Source organism: Aotus nancymaae, unplaced genomic scaffold, assembly GCF_030222135.1.
Source record: "Aotus nancymaae isolate 86718 unplaced genomic scaffold, 86718_ANA_hifiasm-v0.15.2.pri h1tg000072l, whole genome shotgun sequence".
Taxonomy (NCBI): domain Eukaryota; kingdom Metazoa; phylum Chordata; class Mammalia; order Primates; family Aotidae; genus Aotus; species Aotus nancymaae.
In genome coordinates this window covers 4,513,824-4,527,814 of record NW_026988487.1, presented here as the reverse complement: position 1 = coordinate 4,527,814, position 13,991 = coordinate 4,513,824, and the positions used below count along the sequence as shown (strand labels likewise).

General features: G+C 43.3%; 2 protein-coding genes across 13 annotated transcripts in view; one reads left to right on the top strand and one right to left on the bottom strand.

The window, feature by feature from the left end:
* UTP18 (UTP18 small subunit processome component) overlaps positions 1 to 8,948 on the bottom strand; it is a 31,998-nt gene extending 23,050 nt beyond the window's left edge. The window contains exons 1-4 of the mRNA XM_012463579.3: positions 8,561 to 8,948; positions 6,097 to 6,209; positions 2,728 to 2,826; positions 164 to 231 (exon numbers count right to left, since the gene is read on the bottom strand). Of these exons, the coding sequence (XP_012319002.2) occupies positions 164 to 231; positions 2,728 to 2,826; positions 6,097 to 6,209; positions 8,561 to 8,902 (622 nt within the window). The 5' untranslated portion in view covers positions 8,903 to 8,948. The remainder of the gene's footprint in view (positions 1 to 163; positions 232 to 2,727; positions 2,827 to 6,096; positions 6,210 to 8,560) is intronic.
* A 52-nt stretch (positions 8,949 to 9,000) lies between these two features.
* Positions 9,001 to 13,991, top strand: part of MBTD1 (mbt domain containing 1) — an 80,074-nt gene continuing 75,083 nt past the window's right edge. For 2 of the 12 annotated variants that reach the window (XM_064367555.1, XM_064367553.1), the window contains exons 1-2: positions 9,548 to 9,651; positions 10,286 to 10,349. Coding sequence is in view for 7 of the 12 variants with exons in the window: in XM_064367552.1 (XP_064223622.1) it covers positions 9,230 to 9,367 (138 nt within the window). In the remaining 5 variants the exon portion in view is untranslated. Of the gene's footprint in view, positions 9,368 to 9,437; positions 9,652 to 10,285; positions 10,350 to 13,991 lie in introns of those variants that run through there. The other 10 variants (XR_010339122.1, XM_064367551.1, XM_064367554.1 and 7 more) reach the window with 9 other exon arrangements.

Genomic DNA, 13,991 nt, shown 5'->3' with positions numbered 1-13,991 from the left:
GATCCACCCGCCTCGGGCTCCCAAACTGCTGAGATTACAGGCATGAGCCACTGTGTCAAGAAATAACTACCAGGTTTTAATTAGCTTCATAGGAATATCCAAATAATAACAAATAGGAACAGGGACTTATGTACTAATTTAAACAGAGATTATCAACGCTCACCATCTGAAGATGATTTCCGCTTATTAGTCTCTGCCCAGGCAGGTACTCCTCCCATGGCATGTTGGAATCTATGCAAAAATATATGAAAAATAAATTTATGGCAACCACTACATGTCCATAAAGCTTGATACAGTTAAAGCAAATAGGTTGGATCACCCAGTATAGAATCTCTTCCAAAGAAGTAACTATCTTTAAGAACAGAAGTTATTACCTTTACTCACACAGAACAGTCCCCACCCGCCTATACTGGAAACTTTCATGAACCTCTGACCACTTAAACTAGTCCTGGATACATGTTTATTGTTAATTATCTTCCTCTAGTTACATGGTTGTCTTATTTGCTCATATCAACACACCCCATATAACAGGACTAAGTAAAGAAGTCTCTTTGTGGTTTTAAGCCAATGCCATAGTACACAGACTACACACTACTACACACTAGAACATGTCTGAAAGAAATTGACCAGATTGGTAAGAATATACAAAACCTCATCATCTGAATAAAATAGAAGTATTTCACTCTGGAAAAAGTAAGCTTTAAGAGAAGCATGATAGTTGTGTTCTTAAGAACTGGTATCTGGAAGAGGGCAAAGAGTTGTTTTAATTTTTTTTTTTTTTTTGAGACGAAGTTTCACTCATTACCCAGGCTGGAGTGCAATGGCGCAATCTTGGCTCACTGCAACCTCCGCCTCCTGGGTTCAGGCAATTCTCCCGCTTTAGCCTCCTGAGTAGCTGGGATTACAGGCACGCGCCACCATGCCCAGCTAATTTTTTGTATTTTTAGTAGAGACAGGGTTTCACCATGTTGACCAAGATGGTCTCGATCTCTTGACCTCGTGACCCACCAGCCTCGGCCTCCCAAAGTGCTGGGATTACAGGCGTGAGTCACCGCACCCGGCCTGTTTTAATTTTTTGATACAGAAATACAGACTAGCTCACCAAACTAAGCCCACTAGCCATAAACAACTAGAAACCTGAACAAAATATATGAAACAACTTTTCTTGGAAACTGGATGACAGCATACAGGACTGTGATCCCTCAGAGAAGGGAAATAAACAAGATGAACCCTGTTACCACCAAGAATTTCCCCAAAGGCATTTATAAGACTCTGGTACAAAGCTGAGAAAAAGATCAGACTTGAAAGAGGCTGATACAATTGGACTTTGAGGGGCAGTATATGGTAAACATCATCTTAACGTACTCCTCACCAAAACATGTAAACTGAATTCTAACCAAGCCTTAAAGCCCAACTTAACAGAAAATACAGATGACAGAACAAGTTAAACAACATAAAGAAAAAAGTAATTAGATTGAGAGAAGAGGAAATGCAGAGTAACTAATTAATGGAGAGTCTTCTTTTGAGGTGATAAAAATGTTTAGAATCAAAAAAAAAAAGAAAAAGAAAAGTTTTAGAAGTAGATTGAAGAGGTGGTGGCATAACTTTCTGAATACTAAATGCCACCAAGCTTACACTTTAAATGGCTAATAATTTTATGTGAATTTCACCTCAATAAAAAAAAGAATCTTAAAATTTCAAAATTTGGGATATTCTACAAGACAACAGGTCTGACCACTTAAGAACAGGTATGGCTGGGCACAGTGTCTCACGTCTGAAATCCCAGCACTTTGGGAGGTGAAGGCAGGCAAATTTGACTAGCCTGGATGACATGGTGAAAAACCTCATCTCTACAAAAGAATACAAAAATTAGCTGGGCATGATGGCATGTATCTGTAGTCCCAGCTACTCAGGAGGCTGAGGTGGGAGGATTTCTTGAGCCCAGGTGCTCAAGACCAATCTGAACAACATAGTAAGTCCCCATTTCTACAAAAACTTTTAAAAATTAAGGTGGCACATGCCTGTAGCCCCAGCTACAGGGAGCCCAGGAGGTAGAGGCTGCCATGAACCATGAAGGCACTACTCTATTTCAGCCTGAGTGACAGAGTGAGAGCCTATCTAGAAAAAAATGAGTAAGTAAAATAAATTTAAGGGACATAAAATCCAAATAAAATGTATGCACCTTACAATAATTTAAAAAACTAACATAGACTACCCATAAGTTATTAATTTTCTTAGGTGTGACAATACTATTGGGAATATAAAGGAAAATGTCCTTAATTTTAAGAGATGAACATTGACAAATTTATAGGTTAAGTGTCACATTATCTGTACCTTACTCTCAAACAGATTGGGATAGCACACACATCCCCCAAATATATAAAGCAAATATGACAAAATGTTAAAAAAAAAAAAACATTGAACCCAGGTGGCAGCCATTTACAATTTTTGAAAATGTTCACATTATAAATTTATGGTTTACCATATGTAAATGAACAAGCAAGTAAGCAATATTATCACTGATTATATTTGAGCAGTAAGATGGTAAGTTTTTTCCAATTCTGTTTTGCCCCCTCTCCCCAAAAACTACAGAAATTTTGTCACTGCCTGCAATAGCAATGCTCTTACTGTTTCAAAATGGAAAACTACACAAGAACCGGTTACAGTTAATGACTGCGTGACGGTTATATACACCTCTTGGTAAATCACATTTAAAAGGACACTTACTCTTCTTTAAGTCTCTTCTTAAGGTTGTCTTTCGAAAGTTTACTTTCACGAGCATTTTTCATCATATCTTTCCGAAACCGATTGTTCACCATGTCAACCCTATGAAAACAGAACAGCAAATTTTAAATAACTTTTAAAGAGTTAACATAAATAGTTGTTGCTTTTAGCACTGGGAGAAAAATGTTTAATGAAACAATATAGTTTAAGATTTTTAAAATGTGAACATTTCGTATGCACATTCTGTTCTTCCTAAAACAAAAAAGTAGTCTCTAATATTTCAGGTCATCGAGTTTACACTTTGGAGAGCTAGTATTTGAGAAAATTGATCATGACTCATCTACAGTTTATGAAATTCTCCAAAATAAATCCAGGTAAATCAAAGAGTTAAATAAATAAAGAGCAAACCTTAGGCTGGACGTGGTGGCTCACGCCTGTAATCCCAGCACTTTGGAAGGCTGAGGTGGGTGAATCACTTGAGGTCAGTAGTTCGAGACCAGCCTGGCCAACATGCTAAAACATCATCTCTACTAAAAATACAGAAATTATCTGGGTATGGTGGCACATGCCTGTAGTCCTAGCTACTCAGGAGGCTGAGGCAGAAGAATCACTTAAACTCAGAAGGCAGAGGCTGCAGCGAGCCCAGATGGCACCACTGCACTCCAGCCTGGGCAAAAGAGTGAGGCTCTATCTCAAAAAAAAAAAAAAAAAAAAAAAGCCACGGGCAGTGGCTCTTGTCTGTAATCCCAGCACTTTGGGATGCCGAGATGGGCAGATCACTGGAGGTTGGGAGTTCAAGACTAGCCTGGCCAATGTGGTGGAACCCCATCTCTAATAAAAATACAAACATCAGTTCGGTGTGGTGGCAGTTACCTGTAATCCCAGCTACTTGAAAGGCTGAGGCAGGAGAATCGCCTGAACCCAGGAGGCAGAGGTTGCAGTGAGCCAAGATCGCACCACTACACTCCCGCCGCCTGGGCAAGAAGAGTAAAACTACAACTCAAGAAAAGAGCAAACCTTAAAATACTATGAAGTAAAAATATGGGCAACCATCTGTCTCTGATAAAGAACTATTTACTATTAAAAACAGTAGTAAAAATAACGAAGGAAAACATTCACAGATTGACTATATAAAAATTTAAAACTTCTTCTATGCACAGAAAGCTGGAGGAAAACCTACAATAAATCTAACATACAATGGTTTGAAATTCTCAATATGTTCAGGAACTAATATACCAAGATTATTTTAAAATTCTCCAATAGACAAAGACATAATAAGAATATTTATAAGAAATGAGGCCAGGTGTGGTGGCTCATGTCTGTAATCCCAGCACTTTGGGAGGCCGAGGCAGGTGGATCATCTGAGGTCAAAAGTTCAAGACCAGCCTGGCCAACATGGTGAAACCCTATCTCTACTAAAAACACAAAATTAGCTGGGCATGGTGGCATGCACCTGTAGTCCTAGCTATTTGGGAGGCTGAAGCAGAATTGCTTGAACCTGGGAGGCGGAGGTTGCAGTGAGCCAAGATCGCACCACTGAACTCCAGCCTGGATGAAAGGTTGAGAGTCTCAAAAAAAAAAAAAATAACAACGACTGAACACAAAAACATTTTCTCAAAACAAATTAAGTAGAGATAGTACCCACCACCAAACTGACAAAGTCTGAAAAAAATAAATAAATCATTGCTTCCAAGAATAAACTAAAACTGACACCTTTCAATGGGAAGGTAAACTGGTAGGACCTCATAGCTTGCAGTCTGGAAGTACTTATCAAGAGCCTTAAAACATAACTGTGCTCTTTGATCATGTATTTCTACCTCAAAGAATCTTTCTTAAGGCAATAAATTAGAAAATAAACAAAGGTTTATTCATAAAGATGTGATAAACATTAATGCTGAGATAATCAGCATTAATAATCAGCATTAATTTTGTTGGGAGAAGGTCTTAATGAGTGTGTGACGGAGTATATGCTGTTTGCTGAGAAGTGATGGCAAGGAACACCGAGTCATCCCCAAGCAGAAAACTGCTAGAATAGTAGGTGATATGTACTGGTCATGCACTAGTTAACCAGTTCCCAAAACACAGGACACATGACCTTGTCCCCAATGCTGACTCACAAAGAGTGCTTTCTAGCTTATTTTTATTTTAGTAGTGAAGAGGCACTATTTGCCTGTTTAGTCTATCTTTATTCTATGAAGAAACACTGAGCACAACTTTTTAAAAATAATCACTTGTTCACAAAGAATAAATATGTGGGTCGGAGTCTGCTCTGGGCTGTCAGCTGGGAAATGCTGTCAGTCCCCTGACGTCCCACTCTGATACCACTTTTGCACTCTATCTTTGTTTCTGTTTCTTAATTCCTTCAGCGCCGCCTGCATTGGGGTCTCTACAATTAAGCTGGTCTTAGCAAATTTAAAGGGAAAAATAAGGCTGGGCGCAGTGGTTCACACCTGTAATCCCAGCACTTTGGGAGGCCGTTATCACTTGAGGTCAGGAGTTTGAGACCAGCCTGGCCAACATGGCAAAATCCCATCTCTACTAAAAATACAAAAATTAGCCAGGCATGGTGGTGCACCCTGTAGTCCCAGCTACTCGGGACACTGAGGAAGGACAATCACTTGAACCCGGGAGGCGGAGGCTGCAGTGAGCCAAGATCACACCACTGCACTCCAGCCTAGGCGACAGAGCAAGACTTCATCTCAAAAAAATAATAATTCTTTTTTAAAAAGGGAAAAAGAAAATCTACCCAACAATAGCCACATAAATTATGATTAATTCACATAATGGACTACAACACAGCCATTTTCAAATGTCTATTTTTTTTAAGTAGGGAGAAACGCTTACAAAGTAATTTTACGTGGAAAAAGTCAAAATGTTAAATCCAGCATACAGTATATTCTCATCTATGACAGTTCCTACGGTGTGAGCTACCTTCTTTTTAGCCTTTACTCAGCTTCAGGCACTGTGCTAAAAGTTCTGCATGTACTATTTTGTTTAATTCCAACAAACTTCTGATATAGTTACTACAATTGTGCCCATTTCAAAAAGGAAAAAATGTAGGTTCCAAACTGCCCATGGTCAATTAGAAACTGGCCAAATGAGAAGGCAAACTGAGATCTGACTTCAAACACTGTATTCTCTTAGCTACTATACACAGCAAAGAAGAGGATACTGAGACAGAAAAGTATGACAATATGCTAACAGCAGTTCTCCCTCGGTGGTGAGATTAGGAACCATGAGATCTTTTCTATACTTGCAAATAGTTTTCAAATCTTCATATAATCACAAATTTGTAAAAAGAATGGTTTTAAAATCCGCAAAATAACTTTTAAAGTGTCCACAGGAATTTGGAAGAAAAGTTCCACAACTTACATTTCCTCATCTTCATCTTCTTCATCCACCCAAACTGGCTTCTTTGGAGGTGGAAAATTACCTTTTGCTTCATTCTCCACTTCTGAGTCTCCCGAGTCTTCATGTCTTTGAACCTACAGCAGACAAAACATCCTCAAGCACTGTTTTTTTCCTATCCCATGAATGCAGATACATAGGCCTTAGAGCCAAATGGCTCATAGAAGGTTTTTCTGCCGCCCTCTGATGAAATAATGGGATGGAATGCTACCACTGTAAAGGCTGCAGGCAAGGGCAGAAAACGAAGAAACCAGAGAATGGCACCACCAACTGGACAGGTGAGGCAAGATGGAACAGTCAAGGAGAAAAGGTCAACACTCAACAAGCAGAAAGGACAACACCAAGCAAGACAAGAACAAACGGTGAGTCCACAGATGAAAAAAGAAGCAGGAGAAATGCCAAAACTACAGAAATCACAGGACTAGGAGGCAAACTAGAGTCAAAGATTTATCTCCATTTTCCTAAACCATTTTTGACTTCCTACATTCTTAAGAAACTTTAGACCAGCAGAGCACAGTGGTTCATGACTGTAATCACAACACTTGGGTCAAGAGGGGAGGGCTGCTTGGGCCCAGGAGTTAGAGACAGCCTGGGCAACATAGGGAGACGTCGTCTCTACAGATTTTTTTTTTTTAGGGGGGAGATGGAGTCTCGCTCTGTCACCCAGGCTGGAGTGCAGTGGTGCCATCTCAGCTCATCGCAACTTCCGCCTCTCGGGTTCAAGCGATTCTCCTGCCTCAGGCTCCCCAATAGCTGACACTACAGGCACGTGCCACCACACCAGGCTAATTTTTTGTATTTTTAGTAGAGACTGGATTTCACTGTGTTAGCCAGGATGGTCTCGATCTCCTGACCTCCTGATCCACCCACCTCGGCCTCCCAAAGTGCTGAGATTACAGGTGTGAGCCACTGCGACCAGCCAAAACATTTTTAAAATTAGCTGGGTGTGGTGGTGTGCACCTGTGGTCCCAGTTACTTAGGAGGCTGAGGCAGGAGGATCACTTGAGCCTAGGAGGATGAAGCTGCCTTCTGAGCTTACTTTAAAGTGCTGTGCAGATATAATTATCTGTGACCAACAGGAAGAGCAACCAGTTACTATCAGCATAAGGGAGCTGGAAGCCTAATTGCGGCTGCTGCACTCCAGTCTGGGTGACAGAGTGAGACTGTATCATTAAATAAATAACTAGTAAATACATTTATATCATCAAATCTAAATTATAAAATTATAAATTTATACCATAAAGTTTATACTATCATATCTAAACCTAGACCACAGAATATCCCTTGAAGTGAGCTTGAGCTTCCCAAAACCACGATAGAAATGTCCAAGTGATTTCTACTTGCTCTACTACCAGTCTAAGAGCCTTCAAACCCAACAGCGCCCACCTCAGTACACTGGTCCTTTTTCAGACGACAAAGCTGTCACAGTTCAGCATTTTTCCAGTGGTAGTTCTCTACTTCCCAAATAGATTGCTGCCACTTCTCCCACAAGCACCTGAAGGAGGCTCTGATAAGCAGCTGACATTAGCTAGGTCAGCATTTGTGTAATAAACATGAACTAGGTAATTCTCGGTGAGCTTTCCTTGGCCCCTGCCATCTAAAATTTCACAGGCCTCCTCTACACAAACTCATCCCGCTTTCCCAAACGTCCTTTTTTCTCTTCAGCACTTGTCACCAACAAACCTGAAGTTTACTCATTTATCTCATCTATCTTGTCTCTGCCACTAGCATACAAGCTCCAAAAGGGCAGGGATTTTTGACAGTTTTGTCCATTGCTGTGTCTCCTCCAGTGCTTCGAACAATGTCTGGGATTCTATCTCTCAAGAAAAGCCAGATAAAGAACTAAAGGAATGGCAAAATGTGTGGAAAAAGTAAGATCAATCACGCAGGGTTTGCCATTGCCAGAAAGGGTATCTGGCAACCAACAGGTTCACCAATATTTTGCTAAATGGACGAATACATGATCAGTCTCAAAAGACAGTGTGTCTCACTGTCGCATGGGGAAGATAGTTAAAACCCAGATGCCCAGGCCCGTGCCAACTAACTGATTCCATTAACTAAATGGAATTCCTGAATCACAAGGAATTGAGGCAGGTGATCAAACGACCACGCTCAGTTTGGGGAGAGGCTAGAGGAGCGGAGCAGCAGCGAAAGATGCTCACGACCACAGTCCGCAAAGCAGATACCCGAGCAGCAGCGCCTCCGTGGGCGGAGAAAGGCGCGGTCCCCGCCCTACAAAGATTTTCAGTCCAGCGCAGGGAGGCGAGGGACCCGCAGCTGCGACCCTTGGCACCCGCGTTCTCGGGCTCCCTCCCACCTGAGCGCTCCCTGCCGCCGCAGGTCGCCCAGGCTCCGCCCCCCGGAGCTTCACCGCCCACCGTGCGCCCCGCCCGAGCGCGCCCGGACCGCGCGCGGCGGCCTCCCTCACCCGCCGGCCTCGCAGACGCCGCAGCAGCTCGTCCTCATCGTCCTCGACGTCGCCGAAGACCAGCTCCTCCAGGCACCGCTCCACGGCCGGTTTGTCCTCCTCCAGCGTCAGACGGTTCCGTTGCCGAAGCCGTCTCTCCTCCTCGGCCGCCGCGACTGCGATCGCAGCGGCCGCCGCGCTCGGCCGGGCCGGCGGTTTCCGCTGGGATGAACGGGCAGCCTTTTGGGGCGGCCCGCCCGGTCCGGCTCCAGCTTTCCAGTCTGGCCTCGTTCCGGGCTTCCGCTTCGGCTTTGCTCCGGTTCTCCGATCCAGTTTCATTCGTCTTCTTCGTTCCGGCGGCATCGTTGGGTTTGAGGAGAAACGCAGGCGCTCACGTGGAACCTCGCTGCGCATGCGCCCAGGCGACTCGCTGTCCGCCGCCGCCGAAGCCCTGGGGGCTGGAAGGAGCCTGCGCAGCCCCTTGCCACGTGACCAGCACTCCCTCCCTCTACGTAACTCCTACTCCCCTAGCCGGCCCCGCCCCGTGTGGGAGTTCCTCCGGGAGGGCCAATCTTCCGGGTGTAGGGGGAAGCGGCGTGACTGGAGTGGAAAATTTTTCCAACACAACTTCGCAGCTGCAACATATTGAAAGGAGCGCAAGAAAGCCCGATTATACACTAGGACGACCGAATGAAACTTCTACTTTTCCTCCTGACTTTAACCACTGGACTTGACACAAGCCTCGATAAGCTCTCCACCCTTCGTCTTGGTACGGTCCGTGGAGTACGGAGCCTGCCGAGGGTCCCACGCTGGAAGCGAGAGAGGAGGGTATGTAGGGAAGTGGGCCAATCGGGGCGCGGGTCACGGCGCAGGCGCGCTGGGGAGGGAGGGCTATGCTAATGTTGTTGATATCCTGGGGCCACCCGAGTTAAAGGGGGGAAATCCGGGGGCTGCCGCAGCCGCCACCGGTCTGGGCCCAGCCGGGGGCCCCCTGTATCGCCGCAGTCCCGGGGAGAGACACCTGCCCCCAGCCCGGGGAGGGGGCGCCGCGGGCTCGGGGAGCACGGACAACCCCTACCCATGAGGCCCTGATGGAAAACACAAAGGATCTGGTGAGAGCCGAGCGCGGCAGCCGCTTTGTGTGCCAGGTTGGGGGGACGCCTGCAGCTCCCCGACCCCAGGAACCCCGCAGCTCCCTGACCCCGCTCCCTGGCCTGCTTCTCCATCCCACGCCCCCTCAACCTCCGGAGCCCCCCTCCCCCTTCCAGCCGTTAAACGATTCAGGGTTTCCCCTCCCCCCACCCCGTCAGCCCCGGACTCGTTGGGGTTCTCTCCATCTCCTCCACCCTCTGGAACAAAAATCTGAGAAGAAAGTTTTTCTCTGCGTCCCGCCCCCGCCCCCGTCCCCTGCTCTGGCTAGGGGGGAAAGGCTGGATCTGAGACTTTTCCTTTTTTAGCCACCCTGGGTGGGAGAGTGAAGTAGTCCTCACTTCTTTGGGAGGAGGGCGAGCATAGTTTTGGTGCTTTGCAGTGGAAGGTGTCTATCCGCCTTGGGGCCAGTGCCGCGAGGCAATTTGCACGTGGAGGTGGAAATATTGAAAGGGGGCGGGGTGGGCACGTGCGGGAGAGGTGGGAGTGGTGTTTGGGAAGCAGCCTCCAAGGCTGCCTATTTAAAAGGGTTCCCAGTCAGTGGGCTTCTATGACTATTGCGTTCTCCTTTGTGAAATAAGAATCCTAACATTTCAGAGTCGGAAGAGACATTAGAGGTCATCCAAAGCAGCCGTTCCCTCTGCAGCCTCTCTGACAAGTGGTAGGTAGCCTGGCCCCTGCTTAAACCCCTAAAAGCACTGAGCGCTCACTACTGCCCGGGAAAGCCCATTTTTCAGTAGTTCTAATTGTTGTTTGCCTACCCTTATTAGACCCTTCAGTCTCATTCATGTCCTGGTTAAGTTGCTCCTTTTTTTACTTCTCAAATTTTCTTTCACATCCTCCTCACCCACCCACTGCTCATTGGCCTATATTTTGTGTGCCAGGAAAGAACAGCAGGGAAGTGGAGGAAGGGGGTGCTGAAAGATAGTGAGGGCCGGCCGAAAACTTTGCTGGGTCAGTGTCAAGTGTGCTGGCTTACATGCCTAAAGATGTTATTTTTCTACAGGAAGCTAAAGAATTACAATATGGGAATTTCATGTCTGTTTTCTCTCACTAGTGCATCTTTTTGAAGTTAGAAATTTCAGCATCATCTCCATAGTTCTTGTATCACAAAGCACATTTGCTTGTTTCCTAAATCACTTCTAAGGATGTCTAAAATTGCCTGTTAGGGATAGTACTGAAATTGTTAGAAGCATCACCTGTTAGAGGGGATGATTAGAAGAACTACCGCCCCCACCCATTTGACCTGTGTTCCTCGGAAGCTAGTCTTTCCTCCAAGGGCCCCTCTTCCAAATGCTTTTACTCTTTTTTTTAAGTAACTCTCTCTTTTATGAGATTTGAAATTTATGGACCATTTTAATACTTGTTGAGAGTTTACAGTATTTTTAATTCTCCTTATACTCACATGCACCAGTATTTATCAGTGGGTGGTTGAGACAGTTCAGTTGAAACTATTGTCACTGGACGTTTTTCTAACATACTCCTTCATTTGATGAGCTATGCTGCCTCCAAAAGTAGTTGTGTTGGCTTAAGAATCTTGGATGTACTTGTTTCTCTCTAATGTAGTCAAGTGGGGGTCAAGACATAATAGATACAGTGTAGAAATAATGCCTCTGATCTAAAAGCCAGCAAATAAATTTCACCTTAAGCCCCAGTCTCCTGTTTAAAAGGTTAGACTCAATTTTTCTTTCCTCCTTTTATAACTTGGAGACTGTTGCTTTGCTCTTGTGTACTTAGACGGTTATTTTATTTTTCATTTGTTTACCTCAACACCAAAGAGTGTTCAGAAAGAATCTTGTTTTTTCTTTGCACCACCTCCTTCTCTGAATAACAAGCAGCTTCTATTTATATAGAACCCCATACTGAATGCTTGTGAGTACCTTGCAAATTTTGGCAACATCTGTCTTGAATAAGTATTTGTCCATACTGCCTTATGTTGGGTCATGTTTTTTAACCATCCAATTTCTAACTTTATGTAATGTTTGACAAAAAATATTTCCTCTAAATCTACTCACTAGAATTTAGCTCGTGAAAAAGAATCAATAGAGCTGTAATAATTGGGTTTTTAACATTTTAATAAGGTGTTCCAAGTTGTTTTCCAGCTTTAAACATGAACTGTCATGACTTAAGTTGACTGACTTTGGAGACATTTGCATTCTAAACATACTAGACAGGAACAACTGGTTTTATTTTTAAAGACACTGCCATAGTTTTTAAAGCTGGTTATATGTTGACCTTATTACCTAAACCTTCCTAGATGTTTCAGTGCTGATTTCAGCCCCTCAATTATGTTGAAAATTAGAACAACTTATTTTAAATAGTTTTCAAACATAACACAGTGGTCAAAGGAAGCCATAAACTGTAGTTTAAAAGTGAAAACAACATATTAGTGTAAATACTAAACCACTGAGTTGCTAAAAGTGAAGAGTGCTCAGTAGTCTGAGTTACCACATTCTAACATTAAACAAGTGGCATTCTCTGGGTTGCTCTTTGTTGTTTCTCAATTTTTCATCTTTAAAATGTTTGCTACATAAAATTTAACCTTTCACACTTAGTATCATTAGTCGGAGGGTTTCGAATTCAAGAAAGAGAATAAAAGCATCAGGACAATAAAAGGGAAAGGACTACAATAGTTAATACAAGATAAGCTATGTCTCCTCATACCACAGTATTCTTAACTGTCCAAGATGACTTGATTTTATGCAAAAATTGCAGATTGATTTAATCTTTTTTTAATAAACTTTTTCTTAGGTTCTTAGGGTGTTTTTTTAACCCACAAATTTAGAATTTCTTTTCTTGCTTTGCTGGAACCACAAGAAAAGGTGAAAAGGAAATAATTCCCATTTGAACAAACCCTGAATATGAGATAGGATGAAGTGATACAGTAGGGGGGCGCTGGCAGTGAGATTGGTGTCGCAATTCTACAGCTGACCAGCTCCATGGCCTTGATGGACAAGATCCTGTGCCTCAGTTTTTTCATGGCAATTGAATGGTTGATCTGGTATCAGCATAATCCAATAGAACTTTCTGCAGTGATGGAAATTTCCTATATCTTTGCTGTTCAGTTGTGGTAGCCACTAGCCGCATGTGGCTGTTGAGCACTTGGAATGTAGCTAGTGGAACTAAAAATTGAAGAACTCAATTTTTAATTTTGCTGTTTCAATCAACGTAAATTTAAGCAGCCAAATGTCTGGCATACTGGACATACAGACATAGATAGTACAGTGTTTTCTAAGCATAGCTTCTCATTAGAATCGCTTCTTGAGAGCTCTTGTTAAAATGCAAAACCTCTCTCCTGTAAGTTATTTAGGAGGTCTGCAGTGGGTTGTGGGAATGTCTTTTTAAGGTATACCCCAGAAAGTTTATCAGGTTGGTTAGGGAAACACTCCATTAGGAGATGTCTGAAGTCCCTTCAAGTTCTCACTTTAGCACTGATAATTCAGAATTTAGTATGGTAGAAGTGAGCTCTGGACAAAGTCGGCCAACTAGCTCTCTGAACTGTGATCTTAGGCAAGTTGCATAACCTCTTTGAAAGCTTCACTTTCCTTATCTGAAATATGGGGTGAACATTAGCCTTGACTCCTTGTAGTTTCTATAAACCTCCACTCAGATGTTATGCCCACTGTTTAAAAAAATGTAAGCTGCTATAAAAGTCATAAGTTAAAATGTTAGTATGTGTTCCCAGGATTTCCTCCTTTATTCTTTTTTGCTATGTTTAGTTTCTACTGCTCGTCTTTTAAAACTGGTTGTATAGAATACTCATTAGTTAAATGTTGTGGCCCAATTATTTGACCACAGTTTGCAGTCTAATTGTAGGAGAGGAATGTTAAGTCTAATATTTCTTAGTATTTCTGGTGCTAAGCATAATGATTTGTATATATCGTTCAATAAATATTGGTTAATATCAGCCAGGTGTGGTGGCTCATGCCTGTAATCCCAACACTTTGGGAGGCCGAGGCAGGCAGATTGCTTGAGCCCAGGAGTTCAAGATCAGCCTGGGCAACATGGCAAAACCCTGTCTCTACAAAAAAAATACAAAAATAGTCAAGTGTGGTGGCACATGCCTTCTAGTCCCACCTACTCAGGTGACTGAGGTAGGAGGATTGCTTGAGTCTGGGAGGCCAAGGTTGAAGTGAGCCATGATTGTGCCACTGGACCCCAGCCTGGGCGATGGAGTGAGACACCTGTCTCAAAAAGAAAAAAAAAAAATTATCATCATCTATTACTTTAGTTTTAGACTTCTAAGACTGCTAGAGATTATTTTATACACCAGAAAAGTATCCCCCTTGTGTGTGTGTGTTTA